This window comes from Seriola aureovittata, chromosome 12 (genome assembly GCF_021018895.1).
Source record: "Seriola aureovittata isolate HTS-2021-v1 ecotype China chromosome 12, ASM2101889v1, whole genome shotgun sequence".
NCBI lineage: Eukaryota > Metazoa > Chordata > Actinopteri > Carangiformes > Carangidae > Seriola > Seriola aureovittata.
The window spans coordinates 18,661,932-18,677,743 of NC_079375.1; the positions used below are offsets into that span (position 1 = coordinate 18,661,932).

At 40.8% G+C, this 15,812-nt stretch overlaps 1 protein-coding gene across 4 annotated transcripts in view; it reads right to left on the bottom strand.

Annotated features, from left to right (window-relative positions):
* Nucleotides 1–15,812, bottom strand: part of mast3a (microtubule associated serine/threonine kinase 3a) — a 29,728-nt gene extending 13,916 nt beyond the window's left edge. The window contains exons 1-7 of one of the 4 annotated variants that reach the window (XM_056391232.1): nt 15,618–15,812; nt 14,009–14,040; nt 8,951–9,039; nt 8,068–8,140; nt 5,907–5,927; nt 5,643–5,721; nt 2,084–2,241 (exon numbers count right to left, since the gene is read on the bottom strand). In XM_056391232.1, the coding sequence (XP_056247207.1) occupies nt 2,084–2,241; nt 5,643–5,721; nt 5,907–5,927; nt 8,068–8,140; nt 8,951–9,039; nt 14,009–14,040; nt 15,618–15,656 (491 nt within the window). In that variant the 5' untranslated portion in view covers nt 15,657–15,812. Of the gene's footprint in view, nt 1–2,083; nt 2,242–5,642; nt 5,722–5,906; nt 5,928–8,067; nt 8,141–8,950; nt 9,040–11,775; nt 12,234–14,008; nt 14,041–15,617 lie in introns of those variants that run through there. The other 3 variants (XM_056391234.1, XM_056391231.1, XM_056391233.1) reach the window with 3 other exon arrangements.

Consider the following 15,812-nt stretch of genomic DNA (forward strand, 5'->3'; position numbering starts at 1 on the left):
AAATGTTAAAAATAGCAACCCTGTGTGCCCCTATACATCACATACTACAAATAACAATATCAACATGTGACAAGCACTTTACTATTTCTGGGTAACCATAACAGTTGCACATGCAGTGTGGTTTTATTTGAGGGCATTAGCAACCGTTAACCCCTTGAGAACTATTTGAGGGCAATAAGAAATGCTTTACACACCCACTGGAGCTATTTTGGAGGAACAGGACTCTTGTCAGTCATCTATTTCCATAATCCATGCGTGCAGAATATTTTATGTGCTTTAACAGCATTACGAAAGTCAATTACATTAATTTAATAAGCTACGCAGTCCAACAGTTCAGCAGGTAGAGTTTTCTCTCTGGTGTAACTGTTAAACAGTTTGTGGAATCTCATGTTTTATCTGTGAACAACCAGTTAGCCAGCAGTCACATTAACAAACCAGCTGAAAGAAAATGCTGGAGAAGTATTTTTGTTGTTTTTAATGTTTTGTTGTTGTTTATTCAATAATAATGATAATGACCTCCTTGTACACAAGTCTTGACTGTAACCTGTCACCTTTCAATAGAAAACAACCACTACTGCATACCTGGAACAGTAACCATATGTAGAGTGCCCACCTCAGTATACACTTTATCCATGTGTGTGCGTTTTATTTGTGTTTACAGTATGTGTGAGTATGTGGCGAGGGCAGGAACATGTCACTGAAAAAACAACCACATCAAGATGTGCCATGTGCATAAAAGTCTCCAGCAACCTCACAACTCCCCACCACCAGAGCTATTTAGAGGGCTTGTTTGATGAGGAAATACTAGATTCTAATCCAAGGGATTACCAGTAACCAGCGCAGAGGCTTTTTCCAGAACCACATAAAATAATTATTCCACCATATTCAAATCCTCCAAGCCGGTATTTCAATATTTATAACCATACATGAAAGATGCCAAGGACATTAGGCCTACTTTTATCAATTGGGGACTGAGCAACAATCTTACCAAATGTGGCATTACTTATTTACGTTTCTGTTTACAGCTCTGCTAATAAGTAGCACACTGACGCTATCTGTGGGCTTTTCAATTGCTGCAGGGCTGCTAACTGTTAATTTTGTCTCTCATAAAAATGATTTTAAATCTATCTTTGGGTAAGCAACTGTGTAATAGAGGGAAGTTTACACGAGGTAGGGTGATTATATGCCTTGAGCTTGTGGAGGTGGTAGGCTTTATATGAGCTGCACAGCTAGCAACTTCAATTAGTGCTGCAGAATTTTCCAAGCACAGTGGAGGAACAGCAGTGCGGGGTCACATTGCAGTTATAGTTAGGCATATATCTGAGCTAGGCCAAAAAAAATGACAAGTAAATGTTTGCTAATAGGAAAATTCTACCAACAGAGAAGAAACTTTGGTTCAATAATGAAAAATACAATTGTTAGTATTTACTTTTTTCCAATTACTTTTGTATTATTCACACTTGTGGCAGTAATGTTCAACAGGTTCACTATTTAGTTCTCTACTGACCCACAAGCTTAACTGAGTTGTTTAAACTAGAGACGTCAGCTGTGCTAACTAGCTAACCAACCCAGCTAACACAAAAGCATTTGACTGAATTTTAGCCACACTAACACAAGTGAAGTTAGAGGTTTTAGTTGAACCATGAGCAACTCCTCCACTTCTGTTGTGCACTGCATTGTTGTGCAGTTTCCATTGTCCATCAAGACCACTCTTATAAAGAGAAGAAAGCATTTTGCAGTGTAATCACACTAGTTATTGTAAATCTCATCATAATAGTATGTATTATATTAAATCATTATTTTTAATATTTATTTCACAAATTAATATTAGAAGGTGAGCTTAGTTCCACCTCAGACCTCATGACATCTCTCTTCTCTCATGCCCAACATTCATTTCAACATGAACCTGAACTAAAACCTCAAGGAGGAGAGCTGTGGCTCTTTGCTTCTACCACTCAAATCAAACTAGTCTGTTCGATTATCTCTTCTTCCGGTGCAGTACAGTGTTATGCAAATGTTTGTGTAATGAGAGCAAACGGTCCATACATCTGGATGGTATAGTTGTTGTATGATTCCAAGCTACCTGAGACTACGTGAGCGGAGCCTGACAGGGGGTGAGGCGTGTGCTCCTTCTTCATCTGCCACACTCTCCGTACTCCGGAAATGTTTGAACAGGAAGTGGAGATCATCTTGTGTGGGCTGGAAGGGCAACTGGTGCAATAACTCCTGGGAAGAAGAGGACTGGGAGGGAAAAGCACACAAGGGAGAGAGAGAAGTGGGATTGTACAGAGAAACAGAAAAGTGGGAAAGAAGAATTAGAATGAATTTTAAATGTGTGATAAACACAGTCAACTAGGGAATGTTCAAACACCATTTATTTCCTACTTTTGTTTACACATTTGTTTCTATGTCAGGTTTTGCTTCTGCAGCTTTGATGATACAACATCCTGTGTTAAAAGACTTCCTCTGATAAGAGTCACACCACTGTTCTCTCAGATTCACTCATTATCCTTTTAATACTCTGAGTCTTAAAGGCTTTCATGTTCTAGCATAGACCTGAATTAGATGTAACACTCAACAAGGTCATGCTGAGAAAGGCTGCAGTAATGTAAAACATCATCAATCTCTTTTCACTTTTAAAAAAAAGGGACTCTGAGATTTAGTGTTCTGCTCCCCTGAAGCAGGATTTTGTCTTTCCTGCTGCAGCATGCCCTGCAGAAGGAAGCAACAGCTGTTGTGTTGGCCATGCATGCATTCGATTTCTCTTTCCAAGCCAAAATGTGTAACATGCAGCCTGGAATTTATAGAAAACTCCCATCTGGCTGGGATCTTCTGTTTCACCGGAGGAAGAGGAAAGGAGAAAAGCATAACAAAGGGAAAAAGTGAAAGGACAACAGAGAGAAAAAGAAACAGAAAGAAAGCATGAAAGAGCAAGGAAGAAACAGAAAATAAGGGATATAAAGGGGGGGGGCAAGATACCCTGAGGAGGAAACTAGAGACATGTCAGAACCGAGCGAGAGCAGTATAAAGACCTCACTGACAGCCAGCCTGAAAGGGGCATTGTGTGAGGAAGGCTGACCTCACCGTCTCCAAGCCATGTGGTCGGCCATACAAAATTACAGTCGTGACAGAGGAGCCGGGTATTGTTTTTCTACAACCAAAGGCAGCTCCAGTAATGACTTTGAAGACAAAATCTCAAGATAATCACCATAGAAACCCTCAACAAATAACTGATGGGTGTAGCTGGGCAACTCAACGGGCTCCCTGCGTTTGACTTTTCCTGAAAGAGACAGTGAAACGCTGTACAGTCCCTTCTCATTTGTGATGTCACACAGGAAAAAGAAACCATGCTTTTCATCAAGACCTGTGTTATTTTAGTGATTAGACTTATTATTCCTGTACTTTCCCTCAGTCGAAAGGGGCTACGCACAGTACAAGAAAAATCATTTCGGTATGAAGTCATTTATTTAATAAGGACGGTCACATGGTAAAACATTAACTATACTGTATGTCTTTCCAACTACTGAGAATTTTTTTTAATCTCTCTTTAGTTCCACCACAAACACTAAGTTTATTGTTGAATTTAGCCAGAAAAATGCATAATATTGAGAAAAATCTTATTTTAATTTTTACATATATAAAACCGTGCATTTTTAACCATAGCTGTTTCATTTCAGGAAAACCTCAAAAAGGAAAGGCATCTAAGGATTCATTCCTATTTCCTCTCCGCAGTGGAAAGTGTGATAAAAGGCAGATGATGGAGGGATGCATCATCATTGGATGTATCCTGTTATGGCTGAGTCATTAAATGATACAACATCCAGTTCCAGTCAGCGGTTTTGTGTAAATCAACTGCTGCTGAGAGTATGGTCGAACAGACAGTCGTGTAATACTGTTTTCCATCTGCCCCTGAGAATGTACTCACAGTGTCTTTATACAAAGGTGTCAGGTATTCAAACAAGTTAAATTTAAATGCTCTACGGTTGCCACGAGGTCCATGTTAAGTAATAATGATTGAAAATCTTTTGAACCACCTGTAGACTTGAAAAGTGGTTGTAAAAAATTTCAGTTTGTGTCTTCACCATGAACAGAGGCTGTCGTCAGCTGGGATTCATGAGTGATTCTAACAGAGACTAGTTTTGAAAGCAGAAAAAAATTATGAAAACATTCAAAGAAAAAAAACTCCTGCTGCATAATCCACTTCTCTGTCATCCACTGGATCGTTAGTAAATTTTGAAGCACTTGTATTTTTGCCAAAATATGGCTCTATACTTTGCTTCTGTCTCGATCATCACATCACAGATGACCCTGTCGAGGTGGTGATCCAGGCCCCGAACAGCCTGGCAGCAGTGCAGAAATATTCCCTTCTGAAGTATTTGAGTAAGCCTCACCCTTCTAACCAATCAGAGAAGGCCAAAGTCAGGGGTGGAAGCTGCCGATCAATACGTGAACACGCTTTTGATCTACTCCTCTTCTCGCACCAAGGCTTCAAGCTGGTATTAGCTGCTGGAAGACATTTATGCCTGACAGGCAAGATCCCGCGTTAGCTGAGACAGCGAACAAGACAAAAATGCAGGTGAAGGGCTGGGAGGAGTGTAACAGAGCAGGGAGAGGAAGGGGTGTGAGCAGCGGATCAGTTTGTGCTTCGAGTCTCATGCTTGTGCTAGCTTTCCAGAACTTGCATATTCTAGCTTTAACTGCAGAAGTCACATTTCTGAAACATTTACATGCAAATAAAAATGCTTTTTGAGATTTAATAAGGTTTCATTTTCACAGTAGGGAAAACGTCACCTATCATTCAGCCAACATCACTGTTAGTCTTAAAACATCCATGGGTAATATCTAATTGCTTAATGAAAGTATGAGAACAGTGGAACAAACAAAATAACACAGGGAACGATATAGGAACACACATAAAATGAGACTTATGTGTATGAATCTATTGCCCCAGTGCATGCTGGGAGGGTTCCCAACACAACTACTCCATATAACATGATCAATACTAAGCCAATCGTTTTTTCAATCTATTAATTTTGGCTTTATTTCAAAATAAGCGCACACAATATAACCTTATCCTGGATTAACATATCAAGCCTCAATGTAGCCTGAATTAGTCAAGCCATATCTGAAGAACAGGGTCTAGGCGTGTGTGTGCATTAGTTTGCATATGTTTTAACATCCTTACAAATCTCTCACAGAACAGTTTCAATTCTACCAGAGGTGATAGATTTTTCAAGAAGCATCACTTTAAACTCCTATAATACAAGCCGAATCTGAAAGACCTTGCTTTAGATTACACTTCATCTAAAATACAGTCCAGGCGCAGAGTACTTTTATAAAGCAATTCACACCATAAGGGGTGTATTATAAATCAACAACCATTTATAGGCAGATTCATATCCTTGGAACACCAACACTAATGTTATGGGATTTACAGTTCTGTCAGTCAGCGCCATAAGTTCACAAGACACCACGGCGCTGTAAATAGAGTGATACACAGGAAGCTAAATGCTCCCATGGCAGTGGTCTCGAAAGATGCTGAATATTTGACCAAGGAAAGAGACAAGCCTTACGGAGGATGGTGATTACAGGAAGACAAGAGAAGAGGAAGACACTGAAATACAGAAATAGACTCAGCTTACAGATACTGATGAACTGGGTGCATTGGTGCAGTATCCAGACGAGGGAACTGATGCCACAGACCACCTTCGCCCATCCGCTCTGCAGAGACAAAACAGTGGCACACTGCTCAGTGGTCGCTTTCTATTGTAAATAAAACCTACATGTCCTGATGACTCACTCGAATCTTCAGTTTCACCTTTTTATACCTGCAAATCTCATTTTAATAAAATAAAAAAAAATCTTCGCATGCAAGTTTGAAGACGGATAGCTTGTCATTTTCTTACCTTTCAGTGCGGGCCAGTTGGCTACACAAATGTAAAAAAGAGGAAGACACAAAAGGGGAAGGAGAGAGATGCAGAGAAGAAGAGGGGCAGGGTGAGACACAAAGTGAGAAAGAAAATACAGCATTTAATTATAGTGACAGAGTAAGTCTGCCTGTCAGTTACAGTTCTGTTTTCACTGTCAGACTCTCAGCCAGTGGTGGTCTGCTGATGCTGAAGAAGACCTGCCAAACTGCTATCATTCTGCAGCACTGACAGCCACAGACACTTAGCTTGTGACTCACACACACACACACACAAACAAAATACACAGCTAAACAGTGCAGACATATACAAGCACCCAGCCAGACTGCCACTACACACAGAAAACCTCAACCTTTATGTGTGAAATTTCCACTTGTAACAGTGCCTCTATCGCCATTGTCCCCCTACTTTTCCATCCAATATGACACTCTGGGGACGTGGCCCAGTTTCTTTCACTGATTCAATCTGTGGTGACAAGGATGGTCAAATGTTTTCTCACAGAAACCAACTCTTGGGGACATGTAGCTAAACCAGAGGTGACACAATGAAATTGGATGGTTCTGCTCTGAGATCTGAGGATTAGTGAAGTGTATTAGACGTGTGTATTTTCTCATCTGGTCTATATCTGATATGTATGCTATCCATTATGTGTCATTAAAATCTTTACTACTGATGCTAGCTTGTTGTATTAAGGCCCTTCAAGGCTTAAGGGGCTAGAAGTTAAGATTAAAAACAAGGTTTTAAATTGATGTTAGAATCGATGCCTGCGGTGTAAAGGGAAAAAACTATTGTCGGCCGAAGTGTTGGCAATCCTCACTTCCCAAGGTTAAAAAAAAGCATATTTAATGGTGAAGAGGGAGCTGCAACTAAACGATTATGCCTCACCCATGGGACAGTTCCTGACCACGTTTTTCCTTCATTTGCATTAAAATACTTTTTTTATTCTTTGCATGGACGCAAGATATTATGTGCCTGGATATTCCATGTTTACATGAAAAAATAATTGCACAAACAGCAGAGCTATACAGCTTGTGTGAATAACAAATAAACCCAGTGGAGTTCTCAAAAGTGCAGTCACAGCATCTGTCTACACACTGGCAGCTTAAAAAGTCTCAATAAATTTAGATGAGTCATGCAGGCTCGTGCAAGGCGTTTCTATCAGGAGACATCCCTTCTCTGTCCCTGAGCTTATGGTGCAATATGCTATACTGCACTGCAACATTAAATGCTTATTCATAACACGACAGTTCAGACAAGCAGCATATACATTTAAAGTACATAGACACATTCTTGAAGTTTCTACGCATGCATAATTGTAACCATCTCCTTTAGAAAGAACCAACATGCTGCTGTTTTCATCCCATAATCTCCCAACAAACAAGTCAATAACACACTATTTTCTGCTACCGGACCAGGATGCCAGTTCTATCGACTGTTCCTCTAAATCCCAGTGAGTCTATGCGCCGTTGCAAGAAGCGTGATGCGAGGACAAGCTCTGCAACATTCCCCAAAAATCACAGGAGTCCTGAGTAATGAGTGTGTGCAATGACTTGTCGCCTTAATTGGCTTGACAAATGCCAAGATGCATGTCCAGCAAGTGGCCCTGGGGCCTTTCGGCTGGTCGGACTTGCTTCTCCATTGCCTCATTTCCACCACAGGGGCAAAAGGGAACAAGCCAGGGCATGTTCATTATTCATGCAATTCAAGTTTCTTCCAAAAACCACCAAATTTCATTTTTCAACGCTACAGTTTAAAATAAGAGAACAAAGTTCATGCTCTGTTTGAGTCGTTATGAACCCGTTTTTGTTTGGTCAAGCATTAACTCTGCTGGGGAAAAAGTCACTAATAAAGCAGCTTGGCAAACTCGCAGGTTCTGGCAGCTACTTTTGAATGAGTTATGAATGGAAAAGTATTTCTACTGGCATTTATTTCTTATGTTTTGAACGTCGGCTATATGCAGTTTTATTAGATCACATTTTGCATGAAGAATCAATCAACAATGTTATTTTCTTTGTGTTTTAACAGTTTTACTAATCTTCTAGTTTATGCATTGGATGGGAAAATATTACTGTGGTAAGCTGGCTGAGCTGGAGTACCTTAGACCAAATCCATATTAAAAAGCATTAGAGTTAATTCTCACCTGCGGGCAAACTGGAAGTTGGCAGAGGTGCTGGCAGAGACATTTCTGGGGCTTTCTGAAGGGCTGCTTCCAGCTGAAGAAACAAAAACGCTGTTACAAACTTTGAAATGATCAGAAAATGTATCAAACAATGTATATGACTATTAATGAGTTGAATCATTCCATTGGCTGTCCCCTCGTTTTACATGATCACCTTGTTTCACTTCATATTTCAGTCTGAAGCTATCAAACTTAATTACAGTAACACACTCACAGAAGATAACTAGGCCTCTTCCTTGCCCAATCAAAGAATTTCAGTTTCAGCAGACGGCAGGGAGTCCTGCTGTTGATCACATCACACCACACCACACCACACCACACCACACCACACCACACCACACACCACACCACATAATCTTGAAAGGGTCACTAAAGGGTTTTCATGCCAGCCCCTGAGGGCAAATCCAAGTCACACCCTGAATCATTTTTTTTTTTTTAAAAAGGGTGATAGAGGGTCAGAGAATGAATGACTCCCCGTATCAGGCAGTTGGATCAAGGAATGAATAGCCGCGAGGAAGCTGCATGAAAAACACCATCATGTGGAGGAAAATCATTGAGTCTTATGCACTATACTGTGGCCACATTATAATCCTACAGCAATTAAAAACTTGATGTACACCAAAGGGAAACCAGTGCCAGTCTTGTGACATACAGCATCAAAACAAACACAAGGCTGAAAGCAAATATATGAGGCATAGATGGAACCATTCATGTCATCAACCTATCCTCACTTACCCTGTTTTATATGTGATCATGTCTATATACAGTTTCACCAATGAACCTCTACTCAACAATATCACGCATTCAGTCGAGCAGACACGCAACTGATACAACACACAAGTACCTGTGGCAAGTGGGAGAGGTGAAAGCGGTCGTGAGAGTGTGGGCGACGGGGTCCCAACCGCCAAACTCCTTCTCTTGTTGTTACGGGAACTGTGAGGGAAGGAAAAAAAACAAGAGGTAAAAAAATTCACTTATACAATGCAATTACAAGCACAATCACCCGGAGGCACATGCTGTTTATCAGTCTTTTATCAGTGCAGTAAACAGTGTTGCAAAATAAAACACGCTCCACCTATAAACTAGAATCGTTGATCGTGACAAGGCAAACACTGATATCTGTGATGGCACTAGTAATAGTGTGTTTACATACACATACATGTGTAGCTACAAACATGTATGTATGTAAATACATAAACACACAAACACATACAAAGTATGTATGCAGATGCACTAATTAAACGTCCTATTCCTTGTGTTCTTGTACTCAAAAGGACTGCTTCTGACTACAAGTTACCAAAACAATGGAAAGACCAAAAATAAATAAATATCCAATAAATAAAGAGGAGTGTGAACTATGTGCTATGGTATTACACCAAAGTATCAATGAGGATTCAATGATGTCTATCGTGTCTGCAGGGATTTCCATGTGAGAATACGGGAAACATCTGGAAATATCATTGCTAGTACAATTGAGAGCACCTGATCCTATAAAATAGCCTTGGCTGGTTGTTATACAACGATGCAGAGAAATAAGTGGACCATGACTCCTGTGACATAACTCTGCAGGCCACAATATACTGTCTGTAATTACAGATCCATTACCATGGATGAACACAATCTTTATCCACACGCAAACAACACAAACTGGTCCATATATCAGATAATCAATGATCAGATTGTTTTTCCACTGCATTGAGTCAAAGGTTCAACAGCTGATGCAACTTTGGAAAAAGGCTTATACTAAATAATACATCAGCTCTGCCTAAGATGCGAACTTTTCAAAGCTCAAGATGTACAGTTTTGATTGAGACCATGTCAAAGAGGTGTTGTTTCAGTTCTGCAATTTATTTTGGTTGATTGTGTTGTTTTGATGAAAGTTGTGGCTTCAACTTCCAACCAGTGTTCCTCTTTGTTACCATGCAGCTTTTTTGTCAATGTAAAATCAGTCAGCCATTTCTACTGAGTTCCTTTAAAGGAAAACCTTCTCTTTGAAAAGTCACATATCAAAGTGGTGACCGGCAGACCTGTTTAAAGGCTGACATATACTACTAAATGGCTTTTCTCTGACTATGACTCACCCACATAGATGCATAGCGTAATTATTATGCAGTTATTCCACATGTATGTTCTCCACTTCCTGTTTGTTATATGGTGCCTGCAGGCATTTGTACACCTAGTGCTATGGTCTTCATTCAGAATAAAATTTGGGCTCTTCTTTATTTTGTTTTTGCATTCCCCACAAAGCTGGGTTTAATCCCATCACGCTCTCTGTTTCATCCCAGTGATGTCGATGATCTATATTTCTCTCTGGCAGTGACCTAAAATACTTGAGACGACAACAGAGCCTGACATTTCTGGGTCGGAGCTGATGCAGATTCACACAGTATATGGCCCTCAACCCAAAAAGTGGCAGTTACGGCAAAACAACAGAGAGAAGAGAGAGCTGGTAGGTGCTTGACTTTGGCTTCAATATGTCGAGGACACAGCTGCAAACCACATAAGACACTATTAGTGTGCACTTTTTTATTCTCATCAGAAAATAAACAGACAACCTTTTCACAGTATATAGAGCCTGGGCAGAACTGGCATGAAAGCATCACTGTGTCACACCATGACCACGTGTGAGCTTTCTCAACAGTTAGCAGCGATAAGACTACTCATATTTGACACTAACAATAGTGGTTTGTAGAGAGTGTTGCAGTCAGGCATGTAGCATGATGAATATAGGTCACTGAGATGCAGGCCTGCAAGTTTCACGTCTGCCTATGGTGAAGGGGATGCATTTATTCACTGAGCTCCATTCAAAGCTAGGCTGTGCTGAATAGGTTACATGGCTGACGCTTGATCACAAGCCACATGGAAAAAGTGGATAGTTGGACAGACTACAGCTGCTGGGGAAACTATATTACACTAATTTAAAAGATGAGAGCATAGTTTCTTTTTCCAGTTTCACTTAATTATAGTTAATGCTACCGAAAACAACTATAACAGATGGATTGTATAGCAGGGTAACTGCAAAAGATTTCATTATAGAAATATTGGGGTTATGACAAAGAAAATAAAACTGTCATAAAATACGATAAGGTCAAAGGTACGTCCTTACAGGGCATGAAGGGCAATTTTCCGCTCTGTGACGGCTGATTACATTTATCTCACAGATAAAAGCATATCTACAACACAACAGTGCCACTAACCATAACAGTGTATCGATCGGCAACTGGGACTCTGTGTCGTTTTATGCGACAGCTGGCAGCAGACAATGCAGTCTGCCCACACACACATACACAACAGTCTACAATGGCCACGTTTCTCTGTCGGAAACAAAAACTAGGGCGGATGTGACAGACACACACAGTAACGTACTGTAGGCTATCACAGACACCACAGTGACATTATCAATCTGAGCTGTATGCCGATAACGGTGTACTGTACGGTGGGGGCTGCGTTTACGTGCTGCGAATCAAATAGCTCAACATTAACGTTCAACAAATTGCCGTTTGTCAGACACTGAATGGCACAGCTCTGCGGGGAGCTGATGACAACTACAGGCAGAGCAGACGATTTCGCTTTGCGGCAGTTTAGTTAGGATTGTGTCTTTTTGTCTGTATGTTTTTGTCTGCACATACAGGAAAAAATACTAGTAAAACAGGCTGTGTTGTTTTTTACCTTTTTGATCGTTTCATCATGGCCCCAGTCACAAAACTAGTTTTGTAGCTCGGCAACACGGTCCAATAATAGTTTTGGTCAGACATGATGGTGATGGTAATGGTGGTGATAAAGCCAATCCAGATATGAGAATTATCCTTTATTTAATGCGGGAGCATCGTGTTACAGTCTCTCCGGTGGAGTTGTTGCTACTGGTGGTGGTTAGCTAGGCCAGTACGCAGTGTCCAACGGCAGAAACTCCATTCAGCTTCGGTACAAACTGACCCCAGACCCACGGCACGGCAGCTCTGTGGTACTGAGCGACTGTAACGGCCATGTCCGCCCTGACCCTTCTCCCTGTCACCAGCAATATTTCCGAAACAGTCCGTCTTCACCGGAATGCGACATTATCGAAAGATACCTCCGCGAAGATATCAAGAGTGATACAAACTTTCCAGCAACAGCACTGTCCGCCGCACCGCGCAGCCGCGTCAGCTCGAGCCGGAGGGAGGAGTGACTAATGATGCCTTCAAGTGCTGTCGGAATTATTGTGACATCGACTAAAACACGAATGAACCACCTAGCGACTAACAGACTGAGATTGGATCGTGTATCTCTGGTGATAACAAAAACTCAAAATCAGTTACGTGTCTACGCATAAATAGCTTTAAAAAATGAAGGTAAAACGTACACAGCAAGTTATACGTAGCTTACGAGTAGCCATGAAAGTTGCATTCTTGTCATCAGGATGTAACTGAGACCCTTGTGTGATTTTCATGGATTTTAAAAACTGCACAGCACATGATCTTGTGCAATAGTACTGTTTTCTTTTTAAAACCCAGCCATTGTCTGTGCCATTATTGACGACTTCAAAAGCAGGGCTATAGTACATAATAATCTATAAATGTGATGTTTTATATTTCAGTAATAACACATCACAATGTGAGGCTTCAGTGTTGGATAACAACCGGTCAAAGCGGGCAACTGGCCTGGGGCTTGTCATGGTCAGCTGGATTTGTTTAGGAATGTCTTTTCTGTCTGTTTCAGAATTTCACATGGTGGATATTCCTTTCTTGTTTAACTACACTACCACAAAGAAGGAGTCAGTTCATGAGTGCTCACAGTTTATATTTGCCCCATAGTGAGTTTATCCAGTCCTGTGGGCTACTACACAGATCTCAAATACATGATAGAGAAATCTTAGCAGAGCAATGACATTACACAAAATGACCACAGACACACTACAGGTCCCAAATTAAAAATATTAAAAGTTATTTAGAATACATTTAATATTCTGACCACTCAGACATATCGGGCGCTGCCACAAACAGCAAACGGTTTCAGTTCACACACCTACTAATTTCCTAGTTTGTCCCAAACACCTCACTGGAAGGGGAGAGCTGTAGGTGAGCAACACAAATATTTTTAACTATTTCCAATCTTATCAACTCTCAGCTGCTATCTGCTCTTAGTATTTCCCATGATCCTGATATTTCCTCTGACTCACTGACAGTGGAGCGAGCCTGACTGAGTCTCTTGACTAAAGACAGGGGGAAAGTCCCTGAACAGCCCAGAGTCAGTGAGGAGATTGATGTTGTTCTGACTGGGGTGTCTCCTGTTTGAGCAGAAAAATCACAAGCAAGTTCCTTCATGTTGTTCACATGTGTCACTTCTCTGTTCATAAAACATTATACGTTCTGACTCTGCTTTGTAAAAATCCTATTATTTATCAGCTGATTACTCCTGAATTCTGGAGAGGAAAAAGATGAAGGTCAAAAAAAACACACCGACCTAAGAGCCTGCTCAGCTTGCTTGCTCATTACCAAATATTAAAATATATTATCACGTAGACTCTAGATTATTAACTCTGCTGTAGCAAATTGGGAAAAACAGATAAAAAACATCTATTCTAACAACAAGGGTGGGGCAAAGTATTGATTCTGACTCACTGAGAAGATTATCTACGGTAGCTCTTCCCTGTTATAACATCAAAGGGTTTTGCACCATATCTCAATCTTTGCCCTCTCGACTTCCAAGTTTATGTAAAACCTGTCTGAGCAGTGAGACTGCTCCGTCTGTCAAGCGATCTTCATGAGCAGTTTCAGAGGTTCTTGTATAATGGCGTAAAACAGAGCATGCATGCACAATAAAGCTGACAAGTGACACACACCTGGCCAGTCTGGTTTGAAGAGGAGGGAGGGGGGCAAATGGAGAAAGAGACAGGGCACACAATAAGTCAGTTGATAGTACTTACACATTTCCCCTACGAGGAAGACTCAGTTCTTTCTAGAATAGAAGAGATATGGAAGATTGAATTAAGAATGCTTTCTAAAAAATATATTGCTTTTCATGTTTTTCTGATAACATTGCTTTGAAACGCAGGTATCAGCTGTTGTTGTTTGAGCAGAAATGTTTATTGTGTGGCTGGAGGGCTTTTTCACAAATCAGTATATTTCCCTTATCAGAGGACAGTTCCCATTTTTAATCATTTCTGTTGTTATGAAAGCACATTTTGACCCCTCAGAATAAACAGGGAGGAATGTTTTTTTTGCGGTTTAACAGACATTCCTAAAATGTTACAAAAGAAGCTAAGGCTACATCAGTTTTCCAATGGATTTCCCCTAAATGCTTACCCTTCTCCGCCATTTCCACTTATTTTCATTTCAGTGCAGTGTAAATATCATTAGATGCAGTGTGGCCTAGTTTTCTTGCACGACAAGTAGGTCTTGTATTCATTCAATAGCAAGGATGTACAAATCCTCACTAGCCCATGGCAATTGCGTTTGAGCTCAAGCAACTGCAAAAACTGCCCTTTTCAGTCGGGATTCGAAGGACAAGGAAGAGTGGCACCCTGTTAGACTGAGAGAGCTTGTGCATGAAATCATTTTGAGGCAATGAGTTCATCCTATCTCCAAGAGACAGACAGGGATTAATTCATGCCACAGTCACATTTAAAAACAAGGTATATAAACAGATTCCCAAAAGGAGAAAAGAGGGTTTAATTAATATACTTGTGGAACCGTTCATAATGAAGACTAACAATATGTTGTTTTCACCACATAATGGATTTCAGGGAGACATGAAAGCAAACCTGAATAATTTCACCATCCTGTTCATTATTAGTATAATGACAGGGCTGTGCTTCAATCTAAATTGCAGATGACTGTAAGGTAAAGAGGAAACCAATTACTATAATTGACTGGGAACACCCAGTTTGGACTGATGGGTCTTTCATTACAAACCTAACATCAGCTCTTCCATAACAGGTAGAAATAACAATGCAGCTTTCACTACTTCATTAATGCAGGAAAAAAAAAAACCCACTTCATTATTCCCATTCTGGACATTCCTGGGAGATAAACATGGAACCTGGACCAATGGAAGAAGATTAAAGGGATGTTTCTGCCAATCATGCACGAAGCCAAGGGGGTTTTGTGCTCCTATCACCAAGGCAACCAGATTCGCCAAAGCACCAATGAAGAGCTCCAAAATAAACACGTTAGGTTGTGAAAGCAGCTCTGACAGCGTTTACGTTCAGAAATTGCATTGTGTGCTCTAATGGCTCCAATTCATAGAGTCAAGATAGTGACACCGCCTGTTCTCATGAATGGACACCAGACATGGTGAATTAAATACAAAACAATCATAACATTTGTAACGGTGTCACACAATACAGAGTAAATGACATATCACATATAAGCTATAGGCCTACAAAGAGCGGATCAGCTCCTACACCCAAAGCAAATCCTGGAGAAATTCCCTCGCATCGTCGCCAATGGCCCATCTTCTTCTTCATCATCTTCATCACATCATCCCGTTTGCCTGCAAACAACCACGTCGTTGTCATGACAGTCTCCATTTACCTGTAGACCGCGGCGTCTCAGGATATTCGGTTCGTCCATCACTGAAGACAATCAAAACACAAAAAGCCCAGAGCGGATCCCCGGTCAGTCAGCCCATACATACTCCTCTCCCCAGGAGCATAGATACAGTCCTCCTCGCTGCTGTTGCTGCTGCTGTTACTGCTGCTGCTCTACTACCTCCTCCTCCTCCTCCTC